Source organism: Drosophila novamexicana, unplaced genomic scaffold, assembly GCF_003285875.2.
Source record: "Drosophila novamexicana strain 15010-1031.04,08,12 unplaced genomic scaffold, DnovRS2.1 tig00000108-arrow-pilon, whole genome shotgun sequence".
Classification (NCBI taxonomy): domain Eukaryota; kingdom Metazoa; phylum Arthropoda; class Insecta; order Diptera; family Drosophilidae; genus Drosophila; species Drosophila novamexicana.
Genome location: NW_020824772.1, coordinates 213,525 through 239,698, shown reverse-complemented (window position 1 = coordinate 239,698; position 26,174 = coordinate 213,525). Strand labels below are relative to the sequence as shown.

Genomic DNA, 26,174 nt, shown 5'->3' with positions numbered 1-26,174 from the left:
GAATCTGGTCTTAATTAAGAGTATTCCCGCAGTGCAGCCTCAAACCAATTGCTAGCTTTTAGCTTGCAGTAAAATACATCAAAGTGCTTTCGATTACAGCGAGGATTTCGTAATTAATGCCGGGCACAAACTTAGATAACAACAGGTAAGAGTGCTCTACTCGAGAGTGGCTGACTAGAAAGCACCCTGTACTCGACATCCCAATAAACACGTGGCATTTCAGTGCATGTATCTGCCAAATATGCAGACTGTATCTCTAAGAATTACTTTCTTACATAGATTAAACGAAATGCTTTTCAACTGCGTATGCTAAACGAAAAATTCAGGAATAAATCGTTGTGTATTAAAGTCTGTAAGTTCCAGAGCTATGCTCGATAAATTGAAACCAAGAAAATATATTTATAGAAATCACTTAAATGGTGATAAATTCAAATAAATAGACAGACATAACTATATATGCGAATACGGACATGTGCGCATGGACATACAGGCTGAATATACTGCTGGTCAGGAATATATATGTATATTTTTTTAGGACTACCTTCTGCCTGTAAGCTTCGTATAACTTTCTTATACCCTTGCCTACACATTTTGAATTGTAAGAAACTTGAGCTGTGGGCGTGGCAAGTCTGCTGCTGCTGCTGCTAAGCGCACATCAAAGGCTATCCATCTGCAATTAAGTTCGGTTCGATTTCATTTTCACTTTATTGATCAACTTGGAAGCCTTCTTGGCAGCCCACTTTTGGGCCATTAGTTGTTGTGCTTGTTGATTTGCGCATTGACGAATATTAAATTGAGGATATAAATGTTCGTCTTGCGACCGTTGTCTTTGTCATTCTCGGGCGCGGGCGTTGTTATAATTTCTTCAGGGGTTGTTGCACTGGAGCTGTTTGTAGTATCATCGGCTGGCGTAGTTGTCGCATCATTTCCATCCGTAACCGTAGTGGGCTGCGGGGTTGTACTTTCATCCTGACCATTTTCGACGGACTCACCCAATCCATACGGCGACTCCTTGTTAACAGGCACATAGAAGTCTCCAACGGCAATATATTCGTTCTCAATCGCACCCATGCGCACCGTGCTGTAGGTGCTTCCGCAATCCTTTTTGTGGGCTTCCTGATATGAGGGACACTTGACGGTGGGAAAATTGTTCATTCGCAGCGACTCCACATAGTAGGAGACGGCGCGTGTGTGGGCGCAGCTGCCGGTTATATCGAGGCCACAGCCAGGCTGTGATTTGCCACCATTCGGATAGAAAGTAGCACGGCCAATAGGCTTACTGAAGCCCATAGTGCCGCCATTTGTCTGAATGGTTTCCACGTAGATGGCGTCAGTGCTGGACAAACGCTTTTCCGGTTTGTTGTAGCTGAACAGCGGTGAGGCGGGGTCGAGACCCACCACCTTTTGCACAGTGCCGCTGGACACATGCTTGGCTGTATAGCCGGCGACATGTGCACCCAGGCTGAATCCCACCACTTCGAGCGTCTCCAGGGACATGCTGTACTCCGTCACCAGAAAATCCACTAGGCTGGCAATTTTCTTGCCCGTTGCCGACACGGCTGCCACAGAGGAGGCATATTCCAGCGAACGGCCACGCGACCAATCCACAGCTATCATATTGTAGTCGCCCGATAGGAACCAAGCATCGCGCACGCCGCTGTTGACGCCGTCCTTGTAATTGGAGTTCCAGCCGTGTATGGTAAATCTGTAAATGTAATCCAAGCATGAGCAAACGGGCGACTTTGCCACGGACATGCACTACCTGGTGGGATTTGCGGCATTAAAGTTGGAGTCATCAATGGAGCTGCGCGTGGCCTTGATAAGCTGTCCTTCCTTGGGATTACGCTGCGTATACAAATAGAAGTTAACCGAGTTCAGGGAAATGCGCTCAGCGATCTCCATGTCGTTTAGCGCTTCATAGGCGGCCAGCTGACCTTGGGCCTCGTCCGTGGTCAACCACTTGAAGTCGTCGCCCACCTGTGGCACATACCAGCCGTTCTCGCCGTGGATGCGTCCCGTTTGCTCCTCAATGGGCAGTGCACTGACTGAAATCATGATGAGTCAAATGAACTTTAATAGAAGCGCAAAGTACTTACCAGTCAGCACGCAAATTGTTAGGAACAAGCACAATGTCATGGTTGCTTTTATATTGATACACTTAACGCCGCTAACGCCAGTATTTATAGGAATTTGCCAAATTGGATCGGCTACCATAAATTAAATCCAAGTGCAAATCTCTCCAGGCGATAGATTGGCAAGCACCGATTAGATTGCTTGTAATATCCATTGAGCACTTACGAATACTCAATGCACAGGGCGGAATTGTACTCTAAAAACCAAAACTGTATTAAGCACTTAATTAAGAGCTTAAAATCTAGCATTTAAATAGTACGGAAGAAGAAATAATTGTGCACAATATGGTGCATCTTATTTTTCTATTGGATGCATTTCTAATAAATCATTCGTTCGTCGAAGTGGAAACTAAACTTCTAATTCTAAATGAAGTGAGAGAAAGAGAGAGAGAGGAGTGGGAGCGTCTACTTCGACTTCTAGGATGAGAATCCCAACCTTCGAATTCCCAGGATATTGTGTATTTGTAATAATAATAAAAGAAATAATAATAATAATAATATTAGTGGTAATAATATTTCTACAAACATTGATAATAATATTAATAAGAATATCAAGAATAAAGAATAAAATATTGGGTAAATTTTTTCCTGTGTACTAATACATATTGAGTATAAGTCATATATTTAACACTCAATGGGCTAAGACCTAAATTGACTCATATTTTGATTTGAGTGAAAGCTTTTCGGAAGCTTGTATAAATTAAAGCAGCAGTTAGGCTCTGCTCAACATATGAATACCCTGTAGTAGAGAAATATTCAGTGTAGGCTAATAGGTTGATTTAATGAACTGACAGAATCTTTGACACTGTAGAGTTTATATTATTTGCAACATGCTGTTATTGTCCTAAGTATAGAACAAGTAAACTTAATCTATATCTGCTTCATAGGTACATAAAAAATATTTGTATATTGAAATACAAACGTGCGTTAACTTAACGCGTCTCTAATGGATGTGACAATGAAGCGCAACTCAATAAGCTTTAGCTTTTGCTATACAATTTTAATGTTTAATAAACATATTCAGTCTAGTTGCCATAGCCATAAGGATACTGGCTGTTGACGGGCACATAGTAGTCACCGGACACCATGTAGGCGTTGGTAACGGCGCCCATTCTCACAGAGCTGTAGGTGCTGCCGCAGTTCTTGGAGACGGCAGCCTCGTAGTCACCGCAGCGCATGGTGGGGAAGTTGTCCTGGTTGACGGCCTCAGCATAGTAGATCACAGAGCGGCTGTGGGCGCAGGAGCCGGTCAAATCAACACCGCAGCCAGGCTGGGATTTGCCACCGTTGGGGTAGAAGGCGCCCTTGCCAATGGGCTTGAGGAAGCCCAAGGTGCCGCCGTTGGTCTGAATGGACTCCACATAGTAGGCATCGGTGGAGCTGAGACGCTTGTTGGGCGAGTCGTAGCTATAGAGGGGCAGAGCGGGGTCCAGGCCAATGATGGTGTGCACCTGACCGTTCTTGACGTTCTTGCCGGCGAAACCAGACACATGAGCGCCCAAGCTGTGGCCAATGATCATCGTGTTGTCCAGGGACAGACCATTGTTGGTGCGCAGAAAATTGATCAGGTCGGCAACCTGCTCACCGACTCCGGGCACGGCCAAGACCGAGGAGGCATAATCTACAGAGCGGGCACGACCCCAGTCAACGGTGATCATGTTCATGTCGCCGTGCGAGAACCAGGCATCGCGGATACCATAGTTGACATAGTCATCGGCGCTGGAGGTCCAGCCATGGATGGTGAAGCGAGTGGGATTATTAGGATTGAAGTTTGAAGCGGAGATGCTTGACTTGGTGGCCTTGATTTCCTGGGGTGAGTACATGTTGGATTTCGTGTACAGATAGAAGGTAACGGGATTCAACAGGCTGCGCTCACGCTCAGCATGGGCGGCCAGATAGGCGTCGGCCACATCCTTGTCCACCCACTCGAAGGTGCCATCAGCCTGGGGCACATACCAGCCGTTCTCACCATTAATCTTATGCTCCACGGCGCTGGCTGTGAATAAATTAAAGAGATTGGATTGGCACTTCTGGATTAAGGCACACATTCTTCCAGAAATTTACCCGCCAACACGCAGAATGCGAGAGCCAAAAACAGTTTCATGACGCTAAACAAAAGTCCACCTAAACTGATGTTCGGACCTGTCGCTGGCTGGGGCTTTATATGGACGCCGTTTATCAAATCACAGGCAGGCTCTGCAGAGCCACTTGAGATTTTGCCAATTGATTGATAAGCGGCCCACCCCTACTTCTATTGATAGGTATGATACCGAGCAGCTTGGCGACGCAATCGGCCCGCAACTATTTAACAAGTTTAAAATCTAATGAACATTGACTTTTGATATTGCCATTGTTTATGCCCTGTACCAAGGCTTAATTATTAATATAGGGTATGTTACCTCTGTGCAGGATGCACCTACGAACACACAATTTGCATATGCTTGATCAACAGACGAGCCTATCTAGTCTCCGCAGGCCCTCGATTACCATTCGTATATCAAGTTAATTTCATTTTATTCGATATTTCATTACGTGTAGTTTAAATCGATCCAATAAGCAATTGATAATTTGATCTCCAATAGCGGATTTGGATTCTTTCCCCCGTTTCATAATGTAGCACTGATTCTAAGTCCGCTTGCGTCACATTCACGCGGCGCCCAGACAGTTGCCAGGGGCTACGGTTCGATGGAGGAACCATTGAGCTGACCCCATTAGTGAGAGGTGCCTCCGAAGGCTGCACCCCGACGACCTACCTACGAGGAGTATTATTTAATCATATCCTTCCCCATTATTGTAAATAACTTAATTGTATACATCATATAAGTTACATAATAGTAACTACACAAAATTCCCTTAGTCATTCGCTTGGTAGAGATCAGAAAGCACTGGTCGATTCCAGCGCAAAAATAAAACACATAATAAAGTATTGCTTTTTGTTACCCACATTTGAATGCCTTTTAAAGTCCTTTAAGTCAAATAATAGTTCGGATATGGATACAGCAGTTATTCAAGAAAGCCTTTTCCAAGTGAAGGGAGTCGAAGTAAAGCCATTGCGCTGAGCATTACAGTAGCTGGATACAGGGTATCTCTTAGCCGGGCACTCTACACGGTAGAGATCATGTGTTCTGATTGTTTGGCCACTTCACATACAGACACGTGTCTGATTGGGATGTTAGCGATAAAAATAGGCCTCAAATGGGGCTTTCACCCTCTTTCTACGCCCATGCGCTGATAGGTAAACGCAATCGTTTACCAGATACAGAAAATTGATTTGTTTCGCCAGCTAAGCAAATACGGCCAAAAGGAGCCTCATTCTTGAGGAGCACATTAAAGTCAGCCTCGAACTGTCACACTTCACAGCAGGGATTAAAGGTGCCTCCGGCAATGGGTCTAACACAGTCCAATTCCATAGAGTGCGCATCTGTGTTGGCCAGACTAGGCTGGCTTGCTATAGCTGCAGAGGCACAACTGAAAAGGCTTAACCGCGTCTAAGCCCACAATTATGAGCCTTTTGTGACCACGCATAGCAAGCACACTGTCACAGATTGTCCAGCTGTATCTGTAGAGCATTGACAAGTGCGCTGTCCTCTGATCCATTCCAAAGCCTTCCACAGACGTCGCTGTACTTACAGTGTTCTCTGTCGAGCATCTACCCAATCCTGTTGAGCTCCCTCAATTCCAGCCAGGCGTTGATATTCTTGTAGTTCATGATATTCTTGAAGTTGTCAAAGTGGGCAGCATGCTTCGCAAGGAAATGTGAGCTACTAATAGTTGAGCCATGCTGGTTGAGCTGTTGCCCCTTTCAGGATTACTTTTCTGCCTAATGCCATGCTCCGACAAGTTTCAAACTCTTTTCCCATTCACTGGCCCAAGCAGGTTTTATCAGTATTCGCAATCAAAAATCTCATCGCCTGATGAATTCCAAGCCAATCAGTTCACCTGTCAGCACAAGCAATGCAAGCGTAAACAACTCTCCCATTGTATTTATAGAATGTGCTACACGTAAAATAAAAACAAACTGATCCCCATTCATGCCCCCACCGAGTGACGCGTTTCGCTAATCTCTGACGTGTGCCCATGCACTTGATTCGCAGCGCACGGACCCCAAGTGGTCTGTCAGAGTATCGTATCTCGATGGCGATACGGCTAGGAGTACACATAGTTTAAAAATTCGATTGTTCAGTTGACACTTTATTCAGATATACAGATAGCAAGACCTATTCAATTTTACCGAAAGGCGCATTGCTGTTTACGGGCACGTAGAAGCTACCGCTGACCATGTAGGAATTGTAATCGGCACCCATTCGAACGCTGCTGAAGGTGCTGCCGCACTCCTTAGCCACTGCATCCTCGTAGTCGCCACACTTGACTGAGCCGAAGTTGTCCTCGGTGACGGCCTCAGCATAGTAGGTCACAGAACGGCCATGGGAGCAAGAACCGGTAGCGTCGACACCGCAGCCAGGCTGCTTCTTGCCACCGTTGGGATAAAAGGCACCCTTGCCAATGGGCTTGAGGAAACCCAACTTGCCGCCATTGGTCTGAATGGATTCCACATAATGGGCGTCGTCGGAGGACAGACGCTTGTTGGGCTTGTCATAGCTGAATAGGGGCAGGGCAGGATCCAGACCAATAATGGTATGAACACGACCATCACCGACAGTCTTGCCAGAATATCCAGCAACATGGGCGCCCAGGCTGTGACCAATGACCATCAGGCTGTCCAGGGACATGCCGTGACTATCGTGTAGGTACTTGATCATTTCACCCACCTTGGCGCCAGCACCGGGCACAGCAATCACCGAGGATGCATAGTCAATAGAGCGTGCACGCGCCCAATCCACAATAATGATGTTGTAATCACCTCGCGACAGCCAAGCCCTGGTTATTTCGGTATTCATCGAGTCTGAGTGGCTCTGAGTCCAGCCATGAATGACAAAACGCGTGGGATGATCCTTGTTGAAGTGCGAATCATGAATAGATGATTCCGAGGATTTGATTTCCTTGCCGTCAGTGGGATTTGATTTGGTGTATAGGTAGAAGGAGACGGCATTAGTGCTAATACGGCCCTCCATCATTTCACCATTGGCCAAGAGCTCCTCGGCCACATCCAAATCCATCCACTCACTGGTTCCGTCTATTTTCGGTACATACCAGCCATTCTCGCCATGAATGCGCTCCTGAATGGGCAGGGCACTGACTGAAAGGCCAACTACGTTAGTAATTCCATTCTGTTATTAGGATAAAGTTGGGACTTACCAGCGGCCAACACTGCTGCTAGAACAAGGAATACTTTCATTCTGTGATCTCAACTAGTTTTGCTATTTGGTTGGCAGTTCGCTCACTTTTATAGCCACTCCCCAAACAAACTAATCACTTTCAGATTTTGATAACACTTTAATCTTGTCAACGCTCAATCAGATAATTCCTATGCTTCTGTAGGAAATCCCACTTTGGCAGTTCCATTTGCCAAATACGCTGATAAGGTCGCTACCTGAGTGCATCTTTAAATTAGTTCGTTGACACGACAATCTAATTTTTGATTCATTTTAGATAGCTGATGCCAAACTATGAATGGGCTTTATCATGCTTAACTTTATTACAAGTCTTATCCGTCCCATAGATCCCATGTGAAGTGATTACATGTTGTGTTTTCTATCGTACCACTAGCACGCATTTATCAGCAAGACAGAAATTGAAAAAATATTTGATTAATGTCAAACTAAACAAGTAAGAGGACCTTGTCGGGAGTTCTCGAGTTTTCATAATGCTCATTAAGCGGAAAGTAGTTAATGCCTAGTACAATTAAGATATTTTGAAAATCACAAAGTTTTTTTTACAAGAACCTACTTTTCGACCGATTGCTCCTATCGCAACTGTATGATATAATCGTCCGATGTAAGCAAGATTTTGCATAAATGTAGGGAATATACTGAAACTTACAAGTGCCGAGTTTGGTCAATATATCTTGAAATACAACTTAAGCAGCTATTTAATATAGTGGTTCAATGTTGATAGGGTATTATATTTATATATATATGAGAAGCATAGTTAAACTAATAAATGCCGAATTTGGTTAAGATATTATGGTAAACAAAAAAGATTTGTATACAAGTGCCTACTCTTCGACCGATCGTCCCTATGGGAGCTATATGATATAGTGGTCCGATCCAGTTGGTTCCGACATATGTACTGCGTGCAACAGAAAAAAAAAAACTGAGAGACTATTTCGCATAGAAACAGTAAGCCGGACAGACGGTCATGTCTATATCGACTCGGCTGCTGATATTGATCAAGAATATATATACTTTATTGGGTCACATCTCCTTCTATGCGTCTCACATTCGAGACAAAATTATAATACCCTTTGCAGGGGTATACAAATGTTTAACTTATTAGCTTGAAGCATTTTTCAACACGTTACACATGACTAAAATTAAGTTAGTTACGCTGATTGTTAATAAGAAACATTAGGAATTATACCATAACCAAAACGATTATATTTGAAATATTTCACAAAAATACAGTCTTCTACAAATCAGTTGGTAGGTTGTTGTAGCCAAAGGGTGCTCTCTGCTTCACAGGAACGTAGTAGGTGCCTTCAGCCCTATTCGCGTTGGTAACGGCCCCCATGCGAACGTGGGTGTAGGTTCTGCCGCAATCCTTTCCGATAGCTGCTATGAAGTTCCTGCATTTGATGGCTGCAAAGTTGTTGCGGGTGACAGCTTCAGCATAGTAGATGACTGCGCGAACGTGGGAGCAGAATCCGACTAAACTGCAGTTGGGCTGTCGGATGCCGCCGTTGGGATAGAAGGCGCCCTTGCCAATGGGCTTGAGGAAACCAAAAATGCCTCCGTTGGTGTGAATGGTCTCCACGTAGAAGGCGTCATTGGAAGACAGACGACGGTTGGGCTCGTAATAGCTGAAGAGGGGCAGAGCAGGATCCAATCCGATAATGGTATGGATACGACCACTACCAACGGTCTTGCCAGCATAACCAGCAACATGGGCGCCCAGGCTGTGACCAATGACTATCAGGCTCTTCAGGGACATGCCGTGACTATCGTGCAGGTACTCGATCATATCACCCACCCTGGCGCCAACACCGGGCACAGCCAGCACAGCGGCGAGGTAGTTAGTGCGAGCACCCGCCCAGTCTACAACAATGATATTGTATTCACCACTGGACAGCCAGGCCTTGGTAATTATACGGCTCAACGAGTCCAAATAGCTCTTCGTCCAGCCGTGAATAACAAAACGCGTCGGATGTTTCTTGTTGAAGTGCGAATCATATATAGACTCTTCCGAGGAGCTGATTTCCTCGCCATTGGTTGGATTTGAACTGGTGTAGAGATAGAAGGAGACATCAGCTTCGAAAACGAATCTTTTAACGTTGACCAACAGCTTCTTGGCCTTGTGCAGATCCATCCACTTTCTGGTGCCATCTATTTTCGGTACATACCAGCCGTTCTCGCCATGAATGCGCTCCTTAGTGGAAAGGGAGGTGCCTGAAGTGGCTGATTCATAAGGAAATGCATTATCTTATAAAAATAAAAGTGTGACTTACCGGCGGCTAGCAGAGCAGTTAGTACAAGGATTACTTTCATTTTGGGTCGTAAACCAGGCTTTCGAATCTGTTGGCAGTTTTTCCCCTTATGTAGATATAAGTGTTGGGTTTCATAATAGCAACCGTTACAAATGTTTAACTAATTTGGTTCAACACCTTATACTCTACGCTTGGCTAACTTAATCTAAAATCTTATTATTTGCGCTGATTATGCATATGTGGTTTTAACTTCCCATACAAGTTTGAGCTGATAGTACATTATGATTTAATAGAACAGCCTCAGAAGGATATACGTTTTTAGACGCAGTCGTCTAGTTGATTTTGCTGAATGGAGCCTAGTCGTTCACGGGCATATAGAAATGACCCACAACCATGGTGGGCAATGGTGTCGGCACCAAGGCAAACACTGCTAAAGGTGCTGCCTCAATTCTTATTGACAACCGCCTGGTAGTCACCGCACTCGATGGTTCCGAAGTGATCCTGGGGAGTGGCCTCGGCGTAATAGGTCACAGACCGACTGTGGGAGCAGTGGCATCCAATCCACAGCCGGGCTGCTTCTCTCTTATCGGACTCGATCTCAGAATTCCCATTCAATTTCGTTTCCGCTTCACACTCCACAGCCATACCAAGAATTAAGTGGGTAACGACATCATATCGCACGACATATCTCTGCATATCTTCGCGCAAAATAATGTAGTTTTTAGATGAGCGGAGTTATGTCGCCTTCAAGCGTCATATCTCCGCGGGGAAATATGCGTTTCAAGTGTCCCTTTTTTACAGGTTCTGAGATTTTTGCGTAAATACATAGGGACGCACAGACGATCGGACAGACAGATGTTCATGTCCAGATTGTCTCGTCCCTTGATGCTGAGCAAGAAAATATATATACTTTATGGAGTCGGGGATGCTTCTTTCTGTTAGTTCAATACATTTGCAGAACAGCAATATATTTTTTAGCCATTTTCAACGTGTTCAGGCCGTCATTGGGATCTGATCTGCTGTAGAGCTTGAGATAAATTGTGCCTTTTTTATTTCTAACTTGAAAGCTAAGGAATTCCATTCTGGATCTCAACTCGTTTTTTTTTAAATTGTAAAAATAATACCGAATCTTAAAAATATTAAACTGATTAGCTTAAAGCAGTTATCAACACGTTACACATGACTAAAATTAAGTTAGTTACGCTGATTGTTAATAAGAAACATTAGGAATTATACCATAACCAAAACGATTATATTTGAAATATTGCAAGAAAATACACTCTTCTACAAATCAGTTGGTAGTTTGTTGTAGCCAAAGGGTGCTCTCCGCTTCACAGGAACGTAGTAGGTGCCTTCAGCCCTATTCGCGTTGGTAACGGCCCCCATGCGAACGTGTTTGTAGGTGCCGCTGCAATCCTTTTCCATAACTGATATGTAGTCGCTGCATTTGATGGCTGCAAAGTTGTTATGGGTGACGGCTTCGACATAGTAGGTGACAGAGCGTTTGTGGGAGCAGCTGTTGTAGCCGACGGAACCGCATTTCGGCTGTCGGATGCCGCCGTTGGGATAGAAAGCACTCTTGCCAATGGGCTTCAGGAAACCTAAAACGCCGCCATTGGTGTGAATGGTCTCCACGTAGAAGGCATCATCGGAAGACAGGCGACGATTAGGCTCGTTATAGCTGAAGAGGGGCAGAGCAGTATCCAATCCGATAATGGTATGGATACGACCACTACCAACGGTCTTGCCAGCATAACCAGCAACATGGGCGCCCAGACTGTGACCAATGACTATTAGGCTTTTTAGGCACATGCCGTGTCTATCGTGCAGGTACTTGATCATTTCACCCACCTTGACGCCAGTATCGGGCACAGCAACCACCGAGGATACATAGTCAACGGAGCGAGCCCGCTCCCAATCCACAACAATGATATTGTTATCACCACGCGCCAGCCAAGCCCTGGTGATTTTGGTATTCATTGAGTCTGAGTGGCTCTGAGTCCAGCCATGAATGACAAAACGCGTGGGATGTTTCTTGTTGAAGTGCGAATCATATATAGACTCTTCCGAGGAGCTGATTTCCTCGCCATTGGTTGGATTTGATCTGGTGTAGAGATAGAAGGAGACATCAGCGTCGTAAAGGAATCTTTTATCGTTGACCAACAGCTTCTTGGCCTTCTGCAGATCCATCCACTCTCTGGTGCCATCTATTTTCGGTACATACCAGCCGTTCTCGCCATGAATGCGCTCCTTAGTGGAAAGGGAGGTGCCTGAAGTGGCTGATACATAAGGATGCATTATCTTATAAAAATAAAAGTGTGACTTACCGGCGGCTAGCAGAGCAGTTAGTACAAGGAAAACTTTCATTTTGGGTCGTAAACCAGGCTTTCGAATCTGTTGGCAGTTTTTCCCCTTATGTAGATATAAGTGTTGGGTTTTATAATAGCAACCGTTACAAATGTTTAACTAATTTGGTTCAACACCTTTGACTCCACGCTTGGCTAAGTTAAGCTAAAATCTTATTATTTGCGCTGATTATGCATATGTGGTTTTAACTTCCTATACAACAAGTTTGAGCTGCCAGAGTCAACATGCTAGCTTCTTAGTGTGCATTTATACACTGAAGCACAAATATTCACATTACTCTGCCATATCCCATAGTGTGGGAAATGCATTCTTCAATAACGTCGGTGCTTATGGCGCAATTCTTATGGAATTTTCATTTCAATATAACAATCCGTATAGGATGACCCTTGTTGAAATGCGAATCATGTATGGATAATGCATTGGCCTTAATTTCTTGACCCTCTTGACCCTCCTCTCTACAGATAGAAGGAGACATCATAAGCATTCTTATGATTGCCTTTTGACAACAAATCTTCCCCGCAAATCAATTCATTTGAAGGTGCCGTCCGTTCGGTACGTACCAGCCATTCTCACTCGGCCAGAGCGCTTATTGCAAGTCAAAAGAATTCTTCAGATCTGTAATAAATCACTAACTAACGCAGCTAACTAACGGTGGACAGCAGTGTTTTTAGTCTAACTATAAAAACTGTCTTCATTTTGGTACCGGAAATAAAACTAACATTTATAGTTCCAGCTATTAATAGTTTAAGCTCATCATCTTCGCCGTTTTTAATTTGGTCATATTGCATTGATTAAAAATCAGACTTACTTGTATGAGTTTCACTGATGATATTTTTATTAATAATAATCTTTATTAGTGGAAGCATACTTTGATATCGGGCTGATTTAAAGTCTCCGTGGCAAACGACAGATCCATGTATTGTGTGGTTATAAGTGATTTCTAATCATTTGCTTAAATGACAGTTTTACTTCTAGGTATATAAGTATAAACCTATATATAATTATACACCTAGAAGTAAAACTGTCACCTTAGCAAACGATTAGAAATCGCTTTAAACCCAGATCTTATTCTTAGAGGGTTTTCTAATTCAAGGTATGGCATTCACCTTTCTGAATTGAGTCGTAAACGCAACTATGTTAGTAAGTCTAGTTATTAGATTAGATATTAGTATTTACTTCTCATAACAAAACCTGATTTGATATTATTTTGTTAGAAATTCTTTAATTTTTTAATTGCGTTACAGTTGTTTAGTTGATATTGCCGAAGGGAGCTTTGCTGTTCACGGGCACGTAGAAGTCACCCTCGACCATGTAAGCATTAGTGTCGGCGCCAAGGCGAACGCTGCTGTAGGTGCTGCCGCAATTCTTCTTGACAGCCGCTTCGTAGTCACCACACTTGATAGTACCAAAGTTATCCTGGGTGACGGCCTCGGCGTAATAGGTCACAGAGCGACTGTGCGAGCAAGAGCCAGTGGCATCCAATCCACAGCCGGGCTGTTTCTGGCCGCCATTAGGATAGAAGGCTCCCTTGCCAATGGGCTTGAGGAAACCGAGCTTGCCGCCATTGGTCTGAATGGATTCCACATAATAGGCGTCATCGGAGGACAGGCGCTTGTTGGGCTTATTATAGCTAAACAAAGGCAAGGCAGGATCTAGCCCAATAATGGTGTGAATTCTGCCTTCGCCAACTGTCTGGCCAGCGTAACCAGCAACTTGGGCACCCAAGCTGTGACCAATTACGTACAGGCTGTCCAGAGACATATCGTGGTTCTCCTGCAGATACTTGATCATGTTTCCCACCTTGGCACCAGCGCCGGGCACAGCCAGCACAGAGGAAGCGTAATCCACGGAACGAGCACGTGACCAGTCGACAATGATGACATTGAAGTCACCGCGAGACAACCATGCCTTGGTGATTTCGGTGTTCATCGAGTCCTTATAGCTTTGTGTCCAGCCGTGAATAACAATGCGCGTGGGATGATCCTTGTTAAAATGCGAATCATCTATGGATGATGCCTTGGCCTTAATTTCTTGACCCTTAGTAGGGTTTGACTGGGTGTACAGATAGAAGGAGACTGCATTGGTGCTTATGCGACCCTCGATATCCTCGCCCTTTGACAAGAGATCTTCCGCATCGTCCAAATCAATCCACTCGAAGGTGCCGTCTTCTTTGGGTATGTACCAGCCATTCTCACCGTTGACGCGATCATCAACGGGCAGGGCGCCCACTGCAAGGCAAGAGAGTACTTCAGAAACTGCAATTTCTTACTGGACTTAAAGGGTTAACTACCTGCAGACAACAGCGCTACTAGGCCAACTATAAAAACTGCCTTCATATTGGAACCAGAAGTAAAACTGTCATAGGGAATGCGGTTCCTGCCTATTTATAGTCCCAGTAAAAAATAAAATTTAACTCATCATCTACGCCGTTTTCAAAGTACTTCAGATTGATTAAATTTAGTCATATAATGTTGATTGTGTTGATTAAAAATCACACTTCCCTCCGTGAATTTGACTGATAATAAATCTTTATCAATGGGAGCATTCATTGATGTCGGGCTGATTTAAGAACTCCGTGGCAGGCGACAGATCCATATATTGTCTGGGAATAAAGTGATTTCTGATCGTTTGCTAAAATGACAGTTTTACTTCTAGGCATATAAGTATAAGCGAGGGATTTATATTTCAAGGTGTGGCATTCAACTTTATGATTAAGGTCGTAATCGCAACTAGATTAGTTAGTCGCGTTATTAGATTAGGTATTAGACACCTATTTCCCATAACAGAACATGAGTTGATTGTTTTTGTTGTAAATTCTTTAATTGCGTCATTTAGTTATTTAGTTAATGTTGCCGTAGGGAGCCTTGCTGTTGACAGGCACATAGAAGTCACCCTCGACCATGTAGGCATTGGTGTCGGCGCCCATGCGAACGCTGCTGTAGGTGCTGCCGCAATCCTTATTGACAGCCGCTTCGTAGTCACCACACTTGATGGTTCCAAAGTTGTCCTCGGTAACGGCCTCGGCGTAGTAGGTAACAGAGCGTCCATGGGAGCAAGCACCAGTCACATCCAGGGTGCAACCAGGCTGGGTCTTACCACCGTTAGGGTAGAAAGCGCCCTTGCCAATGGGCTTGAGGAAGCCCAAGGTGCCGCCATTGGTCTGAATGGACTCTACATAATAGGCATCGTCGGAGGACAGACGCTTGTTGGGCTTGTTGTAGTTGAACAGAGGCAGGGCGGGGTCCAGGCCGATGATGGTGTGCACCTGGCCATTGGTGTTCTTGCCAGCATAGCCGGCCACGTGAGCACCGAGGCTGTGTCCGATGACGTAAAGATCGCCGAGAGACATGCCATGGTCAGAGTGTAGGTAGTTGATCATGTTGGCGACCTTCTTGCCCACCGTACCCACAGCCAAAACGGAAGAAGCGTATTCGACTGAGCGTGCACGAGCCCAGTCCACAACAATGATGTTGAAATCACCATGGCTCAGCCAGGCATCACGAATCTCCTTGTTCATGCCAGATGAGCGGCTCTGGGTCCAGCCGTGGATGATGAATCTGTGAAAAATATGAATTAGCTGGGGCTATATCTAAGCTTATCTTTTATATATTTATAATACTGTTTGTCCTGACTTGCTGACTGACCGATTGATTGGCCATTTGCTGATCACTGTACTCGCAAGAAAGCTTACTGGACACTCTTCAGAAAATCTAACACGTAGGTGTTCGGGTTATATGTGCAAAGATTCAAATCATGTTGGATCGGGTTTGGAAGATATTTTTAAAGATCTGTTTACTAAACCAAAATAAACAATTTTGAAACGTCCACCGCACGGGCGAAATATGAGTAAAAACTATTAATATCCAATAGAACAAGATCCACCGATTTCGAAAAATCATCTCCGCTGAGCGATAATGAGAGTTCAAGATGGAGCAGGAAGTTAAACTAGCTCTCGGGCGGAAAATAATGGAAAAGGATAAATATTTAGATAGGTTTAAAAAAATGTGACCCAAGCATTGCCGGATAATCGGCGTTTTTTATATAAATATCAAACTAACCTGGTTGGGTGCTGGGGGTTGAAGTGTGATGCATCGATAGACTTGCTGGTGGCTGTGATCTTGGTGCCCTTGGTTGGGTTCGATTTGGTGAACAAATAGAATTTGACAGGTGTGGTAGTAAGTCCCCGATCCTCCATCATCTCCTGGCGATCCAGCCAATCCTCAGCTTCATCCATATCAACCCACTCAAAGGTGCCATCCAGCTTTGGCACATACCAGCCGTTCTCGCCATTCACACGGTCGGACTCCTCGATAGCATAGGCCGAAGCTTTGCAGAGTTCAAAGTTATTGCTAAGAATTCTCATTCATGAAAATGGTAACATTTACCCGCTAGCGCACAGAAAGCCAAAAGCCCAATAGTCTTCATTTTGCTGGGGGTGTCTTTCGACTGATAAGGCATTTCGGGCAACAGTGGTCTTTTATAGGCCATATCGCATGTCCATAACCAGCTAATCAGGCATTCGATAACCAGCTTATGCACAGAAATTAGCATCTGATAGCTAGTTCTGCAAGTGCTTTTAAAGTATTTAACTTTTAATTGCCATTTCGTGCCGCGCAATAAGACGAGTACTACTATCCGACTTTGCTGGGGTATAGTGGGTGTTAAAAATAGGCTCCTTCAAGTGCCTTTCCCTGATTAGAATATATGCAAGCTGAATGTGCTATAGATGCCTTAGCTGTGATTAAATGTTCCTAAAGGTATAAATATCACATATTTTGGAATTGACGCAATCGACAGTCAAGGCGCGCGAGCTGTGCCTTATCAAGTTGTAGCATTACATGTCCGGCCCATGCCTTAGCCCTATCAAGATCGATTACACTTGGACTCACTCCACAGTTAATGCTAGTTAATCGGCTGTAAGTGACCCTCTCAAATGGGCTTAATTGCCGGCACCCTTGAATGCCTTGAATGCTTCGATTTATCGCTTGAGTATGGGGGCGAGCTCTTGTGCGAAAACTGAAAGCGGCCAGAACTTATATATTCTATATTTTAATATATTTATTATTTGGCTAATCGCAAGTGTCAACGAGCACAGTAAACATTTGCTCGGCTGTCCCAACAAAAGCCGGCTAATAATGATTCAATGTGCTTTGACACTTCCGCCCTAACACTTCACCACCACCCCCCGTTCAGCAGCCACTTTTTGTTTACATATTTGGACTGCACTTGCATAATGCCGCTAATGAGTTTTCCATGGCTGATTATCCTGTTCGTGTTAATTGGCCTCTGGCTGAGTGCATGAATTAAATGACTTGCGAAAATTTCCAAGTAACATGCGTGCCTACAAAAAATACGTGGCATACTTTTTGGCGGTACTTGGAGACGATATGGTCACCCTAAAAATGAAAAAGCATGCAGAATAGCTGGAGTTCATTTTAATTTAATGCCCAAAAGACAAAAAGGCTATAATATCGTTGAAGATTAAAAGCTTGAAATTGTCGTTATTTTTGGCCTTGATGTTTAACCGAAATTTGAAAAAGCTTGGGACTCAACATGTAATCATGACTTGTGCTAATTTTGATGCAGGCTTTCAAATAAATTGACAAAAAAAAATTATAAATAAAAAGTTACAATATGCAGAAGCAATCAACAATATTGAAATGTCATGAAGCTCAAACATTTCATTTTAGCTGCGCTGCAGGAGCTCGAAGGCTTAGAATAATATTTCCTGACAGTTTGGAGGACAATCGCAATGACCCTGCGGCGAAGAGCCCTTGGGATTTGTATACGTTGTATACTTAAGAAAGGAAACAAAGAAAATTTGCGAAATATGTGTAAAAAACATTGCGTGGTGTGGAAAAATGAAAACTGAAGAGTGCCGCCTGCAAGTGGCAACCCGCTCTAAGTGAGTTGCAGACGCTTAATTAAATATTGTCGCATGGCGCTCGTTGCATTTAATTAACACATTTCGCTTGAATTTGCACCTATTGTTGCACACCATTAAAAAAAAATAACTCAATTAAAATATGAGCTCTGACCCGCGTGAGGTCCTTGACAAGGTATGCAGCTGGTCAGGCCGGAGGCACGTCCGTTTAATTATGTTAAATATTTTATGGAGTTGTCCTTGTGAGCGGCGTTGAGGGGAGTGAGGGGTGACGCGCACAAAATTCAATGAAATTCAAATTAATCGCATTTTTAAAAGTGTCACATTTCAAACTGATTGTGCGCATGAGGAGGGGGCGTGTGGGTGTGGCATGCGTCTCGTTTAACAGTTTTTTCACAGCGCTTTTTTGCATTTGATTAACCAAATTAATATGCCATAATAGGACGGCTATTTACATGTTATATACTCACACCCGATTGAAATCGAATGCATTTAATTAATTTCATTGTCGCAGAAACGGCGCATGAAGTCAGCATAATGTTTGACAAGGGTAGGCTCAACCCAAGCTGGGGTCAGCCCAGGGCCAAGGACTTGTGTCGCATTCGGCACGAGTTTGGTTTTAAATGCTTATAAAACGCTCAGAGCGGATTTTGTGGCCGTCATAAAATTCAATTCAACTTTTTTTTTTTAAAGCCAACGCATAAATCAGCATTATCAGCAAATAAAATGCGGCTCTAAGGATTGCTTGAAGCGAGAGAATTTAAGCATTTGCCGTATTCATACATGGCTAAATGCGTACGAATATCTAGAAAAAAATTCTAGTAAGTGTGCTCTAGTCGGGAGTGCACGACTAGCAGACTTCCCGAACTTCCTTCAATATACACACACACACACGAAACACAAAAGGACACACCGATATTATGGAAATGGGGCGATATTATAGAAATGTCACAAAATGGAAAACTCTTTTTGCAATAGACGTGCATATATATTTTATATTTAAAGTGCCTCGCTCTTGTAGTTGCCACGATTAAAGTGCATTTGCAATAAATTCTGGACATCAAATTATTCTATGCTCAAGAATTAAACGACAAACACGACTTCAAATGTCTGTCTCCAGGCAAATAACAAATACATAAGCATTAGCAAGGCTATGACACGCACACACACACACACAAATTCACACACAAACACTGCAATTCATTTGAAGCTTTGCTAATTAACACATATGAAGGGTGACTTCCTGCTGAGCTCTTTGCGCTGTTGGTTGCCCATTTAAATATGAGTCAAATGATAAAAACTATCACAAACACTCCTAAGATACGACCACGCCCACGCCCACGCCTTGGCATGCCACAAGTGACAATGCCGTCGCTTAGTCTGCCGCCCTTACCTTTGCCTTTTGCCCTTTGACTTAGCTCTGGCAGCGGCAAGTGCGCTTCACATAGCTCATTAATTATAATTACAAGCACTCGGAAAAACGCAACCGACTGACTCGACTAGTATGATGGTGTCGGTAATGGAGACTGTGGTATACGAGGTTAAAGGGAACAACGACATTGTGGTTAGCAGCAGGCAATCAGTCATATGACTAGAGACTAGAGTTGGGCACGTGGTTTGAGACGTTCTAGCACGACGTGTTCGTGTTGCTCAGCCAGAGAATATAGACTCGAAAGCATGAAGGAAACTGCCTGAAAGGGACAAGCACAACAAATAGAATATACTTGAACATATTTTGATTTATGTGTATGCATTTATTTTTTATTTGATGGAGTTACTAAAACGGTATATGTACACTTTTGGCAGCCAATCAAAATTTTCCAAAGATCGGACTGTAAACTCTCTTAAGGAAAACTTTTTCGATAGTGTGCGTGTATAATATATATGAAAGGTAGAAGGTAGTCCTGATAGTCGGGTACTCCCGACAAGAGCTCTTTTACCTGTTACCCGTGTACAAGCTGTAATGTAATGTAATGTAATGTTTGCTTCGGCCTTGCATCGTGTTGAACAAATCCAAAGCACGCTCATCTCTCTCATCGACAAGTAGAGACAAATAGTAGCGAACGCTGGCAAAATATTTGCCACTGCACGGTGTGGCGCCCGAGCAGGGACCTTTACTATTTTCACTTTGTGGCGGTTTCAAAAGCAATTTGCCAAGAGCAAATGTTCGCTTGGCATTCTGCTCTCAAAATTGTTTGACTGTGCTTTGGTCTGGCTAAGCTGAAGCTGAAGCTGCTGCATTTGGGCTTTTTGTGGGTTCCTTTTTACCAATGTTGCTTTTGGTGATGCTCCACGCAGAATTCTTGCCTCAAAATTTGCCGGACATAAAACGCAAGCTAATCCCAAAGCATAAGCCTGAAATACAATGATGGCCAATGGAAATATGAGCTATGGTTAGCTCTCTTTGAAGATTTACTGTGGGCTTAATAATTTTTTTGCTCCCTTCAGTCATATTTCTTTTTTGGCACAACGCCTTTTGTAAATTGAATTTATGTGCGTAGCACCTGATTTGGGGACGTCTCGCGCCTGTCGCCCGCCTATCGCCACTTGCCGCTCGCCTTCCTTTTCCATTTCCGCGTTCAGCCTAAAAAGGCGCTAAATGAATTTACATGCAACTAAGCCGATCAAATCTGATTTGCGTCTTTTTCGGCGCTATTTTTTCTCAGGCTCCGTCTTATACTCTGCGTAAATATATTATTTGCTATGGTCCAAATATGTTAGCTACTGCTTTCTATGCTCAGCCCTCGTCTGCATCGCGTGTTGTGATTACATTTTTGTACGTGATTTTTTTGCCATTTTCTTAGCAGTATTTTATTTTATTTTATTTATTTTTTTTTGCGTGTTTTATGTCTGCGGCAAAATATTTCTATTTCGAAAAGATTTGCCTTACCCCACATTTTGCATTCGATTTTCGTCCTTCAATCTGGAGGATTCAATGCATTGGAATTATTTGGGGATTTGCTTGCCCGTGTTAATTATTTACTTGGGCATGCCGCTCACATCCACATGAACATGTTGGCCTAATATAAAATTGATGACTTTTCATTAATACACTCAGTCCGGGACCCATGTTTAATGAGATGTATATGAGCCATTCGACCCGGACACTGCGAGCGCAGCTCTTGGAGAGTGATGGAAACTCGAGGTTTTTCCTTTTTTGAAGCCAAATCAAAGCGAATTTTTCTGCAATTGAAATCTGGCAAACACATCTGGAAATCTCATGCATTTTTTATACCCTGAACCCATTGAAGATGAATAAGAAGGGTATAATGGCTAGTGCAAGTGTAGTGTATTTATCAAACCCAGAGAAACAGGTCAAAATCTGTAAAAAACTAATTTTTAGAAGAGCCTAGTTTCTTGATAAACACAATTAGTTGGGTGTTCTTTTGTTTTTTTTTTGATCCCGAAAAGTTCATAAACATCGAACTAAGAATGCATTTTCCTACATAATCTTAGGCTTGGAAGTGAAGAAGGCGCTTCACAAAGAGCACGTGGGTGTTCGATGGTTTGTCTTTAGGGTATCTTGTGGTCGCACACTCGACTTAGCACTCGTACTTATTTTAATATATTTTTTTTTCGCTTGTCATGCGATTGGGTCTACTCCATTTTCTCATTTGCTGGCGCGCATGTCGTTCACCTTGGGTCGATTTTTAATTTAAAAATTAATAGATGTTATGTGCAAAATGTTGATATATATGCGTATATTAAAAAATAAATCACTTGCAAATAGGAATTAGGAGAATGCTTTTATTATTATTTTTTTTTTTTTTTTGCTTGTGTCTCGCATGCCTGACAAAAATGCCAATAACAAATCCTTAGGCAGGCAATCGTCTGTTGAAATTTTATGAAGCTTCGCAGGGATTTCGGAATTTGGGCAGATAATTGATAAAGTATGGCAGCAGCAGCAGCAGCAGCATAAAGAGTAGACCTGCTAGCTGTGACAAAAACTCAAGTCACGCACACACTCAGACACACCCACAGCCCGCCCACACACACACGCATACACTGAGCGTACGGTCTGAACCTCAGCAAGTACCTCATTATTGCGCTGAGATAAGCAATTTACTTGCCTGATATCCTTATCCGGCTTTTACAGCAAGCGTCCACACACACGAGGGTGCTTTGTCAGTCCTTCCGTAAGTTCGTCAGTGTCGGAGTTTATTTAGCGGGACATTAAAACGACGCGACAGTAAAAGTTGAAATGACTTCTTTTAACACACATTTATACACACACACTCGTACACACAATAATAAGTTTTGGCAATCAAATTACAGCTCTCATATTATCTTTAACAATTGTCTTTTGTTGCCAGGCTTTAATTGTTCGCGCACGCAAATCTGCTTCGCATTTTCATTTGCCTAATGCCTTGTTATAAACAAAAATGTTCATATAGCTATATGATATAGATATGTATATAAATATATATATAAAGAGGGCCTAGCAGCCATGCATTCCAATCGGCTGAATTTTTGTTTGCCAGCCAAACAGCTTCCGCTCGCCTGCGGCACATTAAAGTTAAAATATACCACAGCTTTTCCAATTGAAGCTGGCGATAAACGTGAGAGAGAATTGTCATCTTAGCCAAGCCGAAGAATAAATACCCTTGTTGAAATATAACTTACATTTTAGCAGCTCTGTGTGAGAAGAATAGGAGGGTAGTTCGTAAGTGACGACTTTTGCCAAGAAGATGCTGATAAGATTTTGCTTAAATCTAGAATGCATAATAAATAATAATAAAACAAAGCTTTTTCATAAAAAAAAAAAAAAATTTACCGCTGGTACCTTTGGTATAGGATATAGTGCCTGCCAAAAAAATAAGGAAATATGCAAAGTATCATGCTGATTGCTTTAAAACTGAGAGACTTGTTTGCATAGAAACAGACAGACGGACAGACGTTCGCCGATATTAATACTGATCATGAATATATCCAGGGGTGTAAAAAAAAGGTATATGCTTTTCCCAATTTTTTTTTTAGCATTACTTTTGCTAATATGCTTTGGTTAGTTATTCGAAAAAGGTATGTAGTTTTCAGTAGAATTTATGCAGCATACAACATATTGGCTGAGTTGAGAAGGTTTAACTTGGAATAATCTCTTTTAGCTTATTGACTTTGAAATTTCTGGTTTAAAATGTGCGCATTCAAAAAAAAAAAATACGCATATTGGCAATCTATTCGCATTTCCAAAAGCTTTTACTTTGTCATCGCTCAAAGGTTTCTCCTTTTACTTCAGCATAAAATGGCATTCGATTGCGACCCATTTATCATAGCAACCGCTTCTGCACCCTGAAGCGGTTTGTTTGTATTTTTGGCAGTTGTTATGCTCTCTGGTTTCTTCGCAATTTTGTTTGCCCGTGTGATTTATTCACATGCGTTTTGGCCATGCCACACACGTTTGTCATGTGGCCAAAACAGTTTTGCCCACATCCATTTGCTCGCTTATACAGAGTGAAGTCTTATTCCGCCAACGCGCGAAAAAGTATGCAACAGTTTTTTACTTGCACAGAGGTAGGTCTTTTGCTTCAGAACCATAAATCAATTCATAGTTAAAACGAGTTTCAGGCTCTGAATCTTTTTAACTAAAAAATTTAATTTATAAGGTTGAAATTTATATTTATGTTTAAAATACAATTTTTTGTTTGCCAACGACAAGTTTTTACCAATAGACAGAAGTGATCCATTTGTGTCACAGTCGAAAATCTGTCTGAATAATATGAAAAGATAGTTTTATAAAGAAATAATTGGGTATATTCCGAAATACTGGCGAGTCTGTTGTCAAATTTTCTTCGTACAAAGGCTGCAACTTTGAGCACATTATGTTTGAATGTGTTTGGACAAAGTTGGACCTTGTGATTTTTTTTTTTTTTTTTTTAGAAATCTGCAAGGATAAGTCCAAGGTTGAGTTATATTTTTGTTGAAATATATACACTTGCCACTCTTAAATTGGCAAGTATAAGAGCTCACAGTTAAATTTATAAGTTGTCAGTTTTGGGAGCAGCACAAAAGCTTGCAATCATTTAAATTCTTTTCTGGCTGATATAATTGATTTGTGGAGCAAGTCTAAAAGTATGCAGTCATATATTGTTTGGTAAATTAAGTAAATTGCATATATCCAATACTTAATTTAATTATGTAGTAAAAAGAGCTATCCACGCTTAAAAATGCCTTGAAACTTGTATAATAGTTGCAACATGCTGTTACATATTTCATATCCTTTTACTTGCAGGCTCCCTCAGCTGGCTGTGGAAATTATATTCAAATCGCAAACCGAGCGCAATAGCAGCTGCTTGATTATAATGAGGCTGCAATTAGGATTTGCTTATGCCAAAAAGTATTTAGATTAAGTTACAAGAGCAAAAGTTGTTTGCTTATACAAAAAAGTCCAAGGACTGCTTACAATTAAAGAAGAATAAAAACATTCTTGGAAATGGAGTTTAACAGTTTTGTCTGGCACCGTCGTCGTTTGGACCTTCAACGGACCGTGTTAAATGACGAGCGTTTGTATTATATTGCGCCACAGCAGCCGCTGCTGCGCAACGAGGATGATTATCAGGATACAGCTGGGGCGCTGATGTACAATAGCAGCTCGACTGAGCTGTCCTTGGGCGCTGAGGACGCCGACTACATATCGTCCACGCCCGCAACAGAGCACTTCAATGTTACCGTATTGCTAAACTTCAGCTGCACTGATGTCAGCTCTCATTCGGATGATCTGTGGTCCAGCGACTACTTCAAGAGCGTCGTCTACCTGCTCTATATACCCATCTTTATATTTGCGCTGCTGGGCAACGGCATCGTCTGCTACATTGTGCAGTCCACGCCGCGCATGCGCACGGTTACCAATTATTTTATAGCCAATTTGGCGCTGGGTGACATACTGATGTCCCTCTTCTGTGTGCCCTCCTCGTTTATCTCGCAGTACATTCTCAACTACTGGCCATTTGGCATTGTCCTGTGCCACTTTGTCAACTACTCGCAGGTGGTCTCCGTCCTGGTCAGCGCCTACACTCTGGTGGCTATCAGTATTGATCGTTACATAGCCATCATGTGGCCCCTGCGTCCACGCATCACAAAGCGGTGCGTATATCAATGTATATCCATTAACCTATGTATAATATCTATATATTTAAATTTGGATAACTGTGGGTAATTGGGATTTACAGAGATGCTGTTTAGATTTAATACATTTTTTGTTCGTTTGCTTTTTGGTTTGCTACTTCTTATGGCACAGTTATTGGTATAAAAGTTCAGTCAACTGCAAAGGCTTATCCGCACTCGAATCTCAGGCTACAAAAGTACCATTGAAGTTGAAGTTTTTAACAATACCTTATAATTAAACAACCCTCCTGATGGAGTTAAATGTCATGCATACAAAAAGTTTCAAGCCGTATTTAAACTAAACCAGTTCGCGCCCAGAATTCCAATCATTGCCTACTATGAACCAAACCTTACCCCAATCCCAAAAGGCATAAAAACGTATTAGATAGATGCCAATCGTTGATAGAGATCAAATCAAGTAGACATCTTGTGGATGAAAATTAAATTGATCAGAAAAATCTATTCAATGCCACATTTTTAAAATATTTTAGTTATTATTATTTTTATTTATTATTATTATTTTTTTTTAAACTATCATTAAATGGGTGAAGTTCTTTATAAAATGATTAAAAATAATTCAATTATTTCAGATAATAATTTACATTTTGAAAAACATTTTCGAGTCATCTCCAAGATTAGATTCTGTCACAGTTTGAATAAAAAACTGAAAATTGAGCTAAGAAGAGTTCTAGATAACAATTTAGATAGCACTTCGAGAAATCCTTCCAAGTCAAGCCTGCGGGTCGCCCGTTAAGCATTGCAAACTTGGTTCCTAACTTTTGTGTTAAGTCTTAGTCAAGTATGCAAAGCTGGCTTTTAGTAGCATTTGAGTTAATTGAAGGCGCATAAAAACTAATTGAAAGCCCGCCGTTTGCAGGGCTCTTGTTGCTCTATGTTGTTGTAGGTATTTGGGACATTGGCGCCGTAAAGTGGCCGCCGGCGTATTTGCATTGCTTGGCGCTTTGGGCATTTGGCAGCCAGCCGCACTTGACCGAAAGAAGGCCTCGCCCCCAGAGACTTGAAAAACACGCAATGCCAGCACGGACTCTAGACGGAAGGAGGGGAAGTGGGAAAGGGGAAAGGGGAAGGCGAACTGTGTCGTGTTAATTGGTTTAAATAGTAACCCAAGACACGAGGCGGACGCAGTGCG

General features: G+C 42.6%; 8 protein-coding genes across 9 annotated transcripts in view; 1 reads left to right on the top strand and 7 right to left on the bottom strand.

Annotated features, from left to right (window-relative positions):
• Nucleotides 1-698: 698 nt before the first annotated feature.
• Nucleotides 699-2,136, bottom strand: LOC115771639 (phospholipase A1-like). Its single transcript, XM_030717439.1, has 3 exons — nucleotides 2,097-2,136; nucleotides 1,763-2,045; nucleotides 699-1,705 (listed from the first exon to the last, which is right to left on the bottom strand). Exons 1-3 carry the CDS (start codon nucleotides 2,134-2,136, stop codon nucleotides 751-753), a joined length of 1,278 nt encoding a protein of 425 aa, XP_030573299.1. The 3' UTR covers nucleotides 699-750.
• Nucleotides 2,137-2,929: 793 nt separating this feature from the next.
• Nucleotides 2,930-4,266, bottom strand: LOC115771840 (phospholipase A1). The gene is made up of 2 exons (XM_030717722.1): nucleotides 4,197-4,266; nucleotides 2,930-4,128 (listed from the first exon to the last, which is right to left on the bottom strand). Exons 1-2 carry the CDS (start codon nucleotides 4,234-4,236, stop codon nucleotides 3,158-3,160), a joined length of 1,011 nt encoding a protein of 336 aa, XP_030573582.1. The 5' UTR covers nucleotides 4,237-4,266; the 3' UTR covers nucleotides 2,930-3,157.
• Nucleotides 4,267-6,349: 2,083 nt separating this feature from the next.
• On the bottom strand, nucleotides 6,350-7,456 carry LOC115771978 (phospholipase A1-like). Its single transcript, XM_030717897.1, has 2 exons — nucleotides 7,389-7,456; nucleotides 6,350-7,329 (listed from the first exon to the last, which is right to left on the bottom strand). Exons 1-2 carry the CDS (start codon nucleotides 7,426-7,428, stop codon nucleotides 6,350-6,352), a joined length of 1,020 nt encoding a protein of 339 aa, XP_030573757.1. The 5' UTR covers nucleotides 7,429-7,456.
• A 1,181-nt stretch (nucleotides 7,457-8,637) lies between these two features.
• On the bottom strand, nucleotides 8,638-9,788 carry LOC115771723 (phospholipase A1 VesT1.02-like). Its single transcript, XM_030717547.1, has 2 exons — nucleotides 9,697-9,788; nucleotides 8,638-9,637 (listed from the first exon to the last, which is right to left on the bottom strand). Exons 1-2 carry the CDS (start codon nucleotides 9,734-9,736, stop codon nucleotides 8,661-8,663), a joined length of 1,017 nt encoding a protein of 338 aa, XP_030573407.1. The 5' UTR covers nucleotides 9,737-9,788; the 3' UTR covers nucleotides 8,638-8,660.
• A 1,117-nt stretch (nucleotides 9,789-10,905) lies between these two features.
• LOC115771721 (phospholipase A1 VesT1.02-like) lies at nucleotides 10,906-12,123 on the bottom strand. Of its 2 annotated transcripts, none has more exons than XM_030717544.1 (2): nucleotides 12,003-12,096; nucleotides 10,906-11,945 (listed from the first exon to the last, which is right to left on the bottom strand). In XM_030717544.1, the coding sequence occupies exons 1-2, from the start codon at nucleotides 12,040-12,042 to the stop codon at nucleotides 10,960-10,962; spliced, it is 1,026 nt and encodes a 341-aa protein (XP_030573404.1). In that variant the 5' UTR covers nucleotides 12,043-12,096; the 3' UTR covers nucleotides 10,906-10,959. The 2 variants fall into 2 exon arrangements, with proteins under 2 accessions (XP_030573404.1, XP_030573405.1); XM_030717545.1 differs by having other exon boundaries at nucleotides 11,197-11,465; nucleotides 11,527-12,123.
• Nucleotides 12,124-13,244: 1,121 nt separating this feature from the next.
• On the bottom strand, nucleotides 13,245-14,413 carry LOC115771722 (phospholipase A1-like). Its single transcript, XM_030717546.1, has 2 exons — nucleotides 14,333-14,413; nucleotides 13,245-14,270 (listed from the first exon to the last, which is right to left on the bottom strand). Exons 1-2 carry the CDS (start codon nucleotides 14,376-14,378, stop codon nucleotides 13,291-13,293), a joined length of 1,026 nt encoding a protein of 341 aa, XP_030573406.1. The 5' UTR covers nucleotides 14,379-14,413; the 3' UTR covers nucleotides 13,245-13,290.
• Nucleotides 14,414-14,843: 430 nt separating this feature from the next.
• On the bottom strand, nucleotides 14,844-16,500 carry LOC115771914 (phospholipase A1-like). Its single transcript, XM_030717803.1, has 3 exons — nucleotides 16,428-16,500; nucleotides 16,101-16,368; nucleotides 14,844-15,599 (listed from the first exon to the last, which is right to left on the bottom strand). Exons 1-3 carry the CDS (start codon nucleotides 16,498-16,500, stop codon nucleotides 14,882-14,884), a joined length of 1,059 nt encoding a protein of 352 aa, XP_030573663.1. The 3' UTR covers nucleotides 14,844-14,881.
• A 7,853-nt stretch (nucleotides 16,501-24,353) lies between these two features.
• Nucleotides 24,354-26,174, top strand: part of LOC115771891 (RYamide receptor) — a 43,968-nt gene continuing 42,147 nt past the window's right edge. Inside the window, exon 1 of the mRNA XM_030717775.1 lies at nucleotides 24,354-25,003. Within this exon, the coding sequence (XP_030573635.1) occupies nucleotides 24,354-25,003 (650 nt within the window). The remainder of the gene's footprint in view (nucleotides 25,004-26,174) is intronic.

Excerpts from the sequence above, each read along its gene's own strand:
- LOC115771840 (XM_030717722.1), bottom strand. The coding sequence starts at position 4,236 with ATGAAACTGTTTTTGGCTCTCGCATTCTGCGTGTTGGCGG. Across the intron at positions 4,129-4,196 it reads CGCATTCTGCGTGTTGGCGG|CCAGCGCCGTGGAGCATAAG; the intron begins GTAAATTTCTGG and ends ATTTATTCACAG.
- LOC115771978 (XM_030717897.1), bottom strand. The coding sequence starts at position 7,428 with ATGAAAGTATTCCTTGTTCTAGCAGCAGTGTTGGCCGCTG. Across the intron at positions 7,330-7,388 it reads AGCAGCAGTGTTGGCCGCTG|TCAGTGCCCTGCCCATTCAG; the intron begins GTAAGTCCCAAC and ends TTGGCCTTTCAG.
- LOC115771722 (XM_030717546.1), bottom strand. The coding sequence starts at position 14,378 with ATGAAGGCAGTTTTTATAGTTGGCCTAGTAGCGCTGTTGTCTGCAG. Across the intron at positions 14,271-14,332 it reads AGTAGCGCTGTTGTCTGCAG|TGGGCGCCCTGCCCGTTGAT; the intron begins GTAGTTAACCCT and ends CTTGCCTTGCAG.
- LOC115771639 (XM_030717439.1), bottom strand. The coding sequence starts at position 2,136 with ATGACATTGTGCTTGTTCCTAACAATTTGCGTGCTGACTG. Across the intron at positions 2,046-2,096 it reads AACAATTTGCGTGCTGACTG|TCAGTGCACTGCCCATTGAG; the intron begins GTAAGTACTTTG and ends TCATGATTTCAG. Across the intron at positions 1,706-1,762 it reads AATGCCGCAAATCCCACCAG|ATTTACCATACACGGCTGGA; the intron begins GTAGTGCATGTC and ends TTACATTTACAG.
- LOC115771914 (XM_030717803.1), bottom strand. The coding sequence starts at position 16,500 with ATGCCTTATCAGTCGAAAGACACCCCCAGCAAAATGAAGACTATTGGG. Across the intron at positions 16,369-16,427 it reads GGCTTTCTGTGCGCTAGCGG|CTTCGGCCTATGCTATCGAG; the intron begins GTAAATGTTACC and ends AACTCTGCAAAG. Across the intron at positions 15,600-16,100 it reads AACCCCCAGCACCCAACCAG|ATTCATCATCCACGGCTGGA; the intron begins GTTAGTTTGATA and ends TATTTTTCACAG.
- LOC115771721 (XM_030717544.1), bottom strand. The coding sequence starts at position 12,042 with ATGAAAGTTTTCCTTGTACTAACTGCTCTGCTAGCCGCCG. Across the intron at positions 11,946-12,002 it reads AACTGCTCTGCTAGCCGCCG|GCACCTCCCTTTCCACTAAG; the intron begins GTAAGTCACACT and ends CAGCCACTTCAG.
- LOC115771723 (XM_030717547.1), bottom strand. The coding sequence starts at position 9,736 with ATGAAAGTAATCCTTGTACTAACTGCTCTGCTAGCCGCCG. Across the intron at positions 9,638-9,696 it reads AACTGCTCTGCTAGCCGCCG|GCACCTCCCTTTCCACTAAG; the intron begins GTAAGTCACACT and ends CAGCCACTTCAG.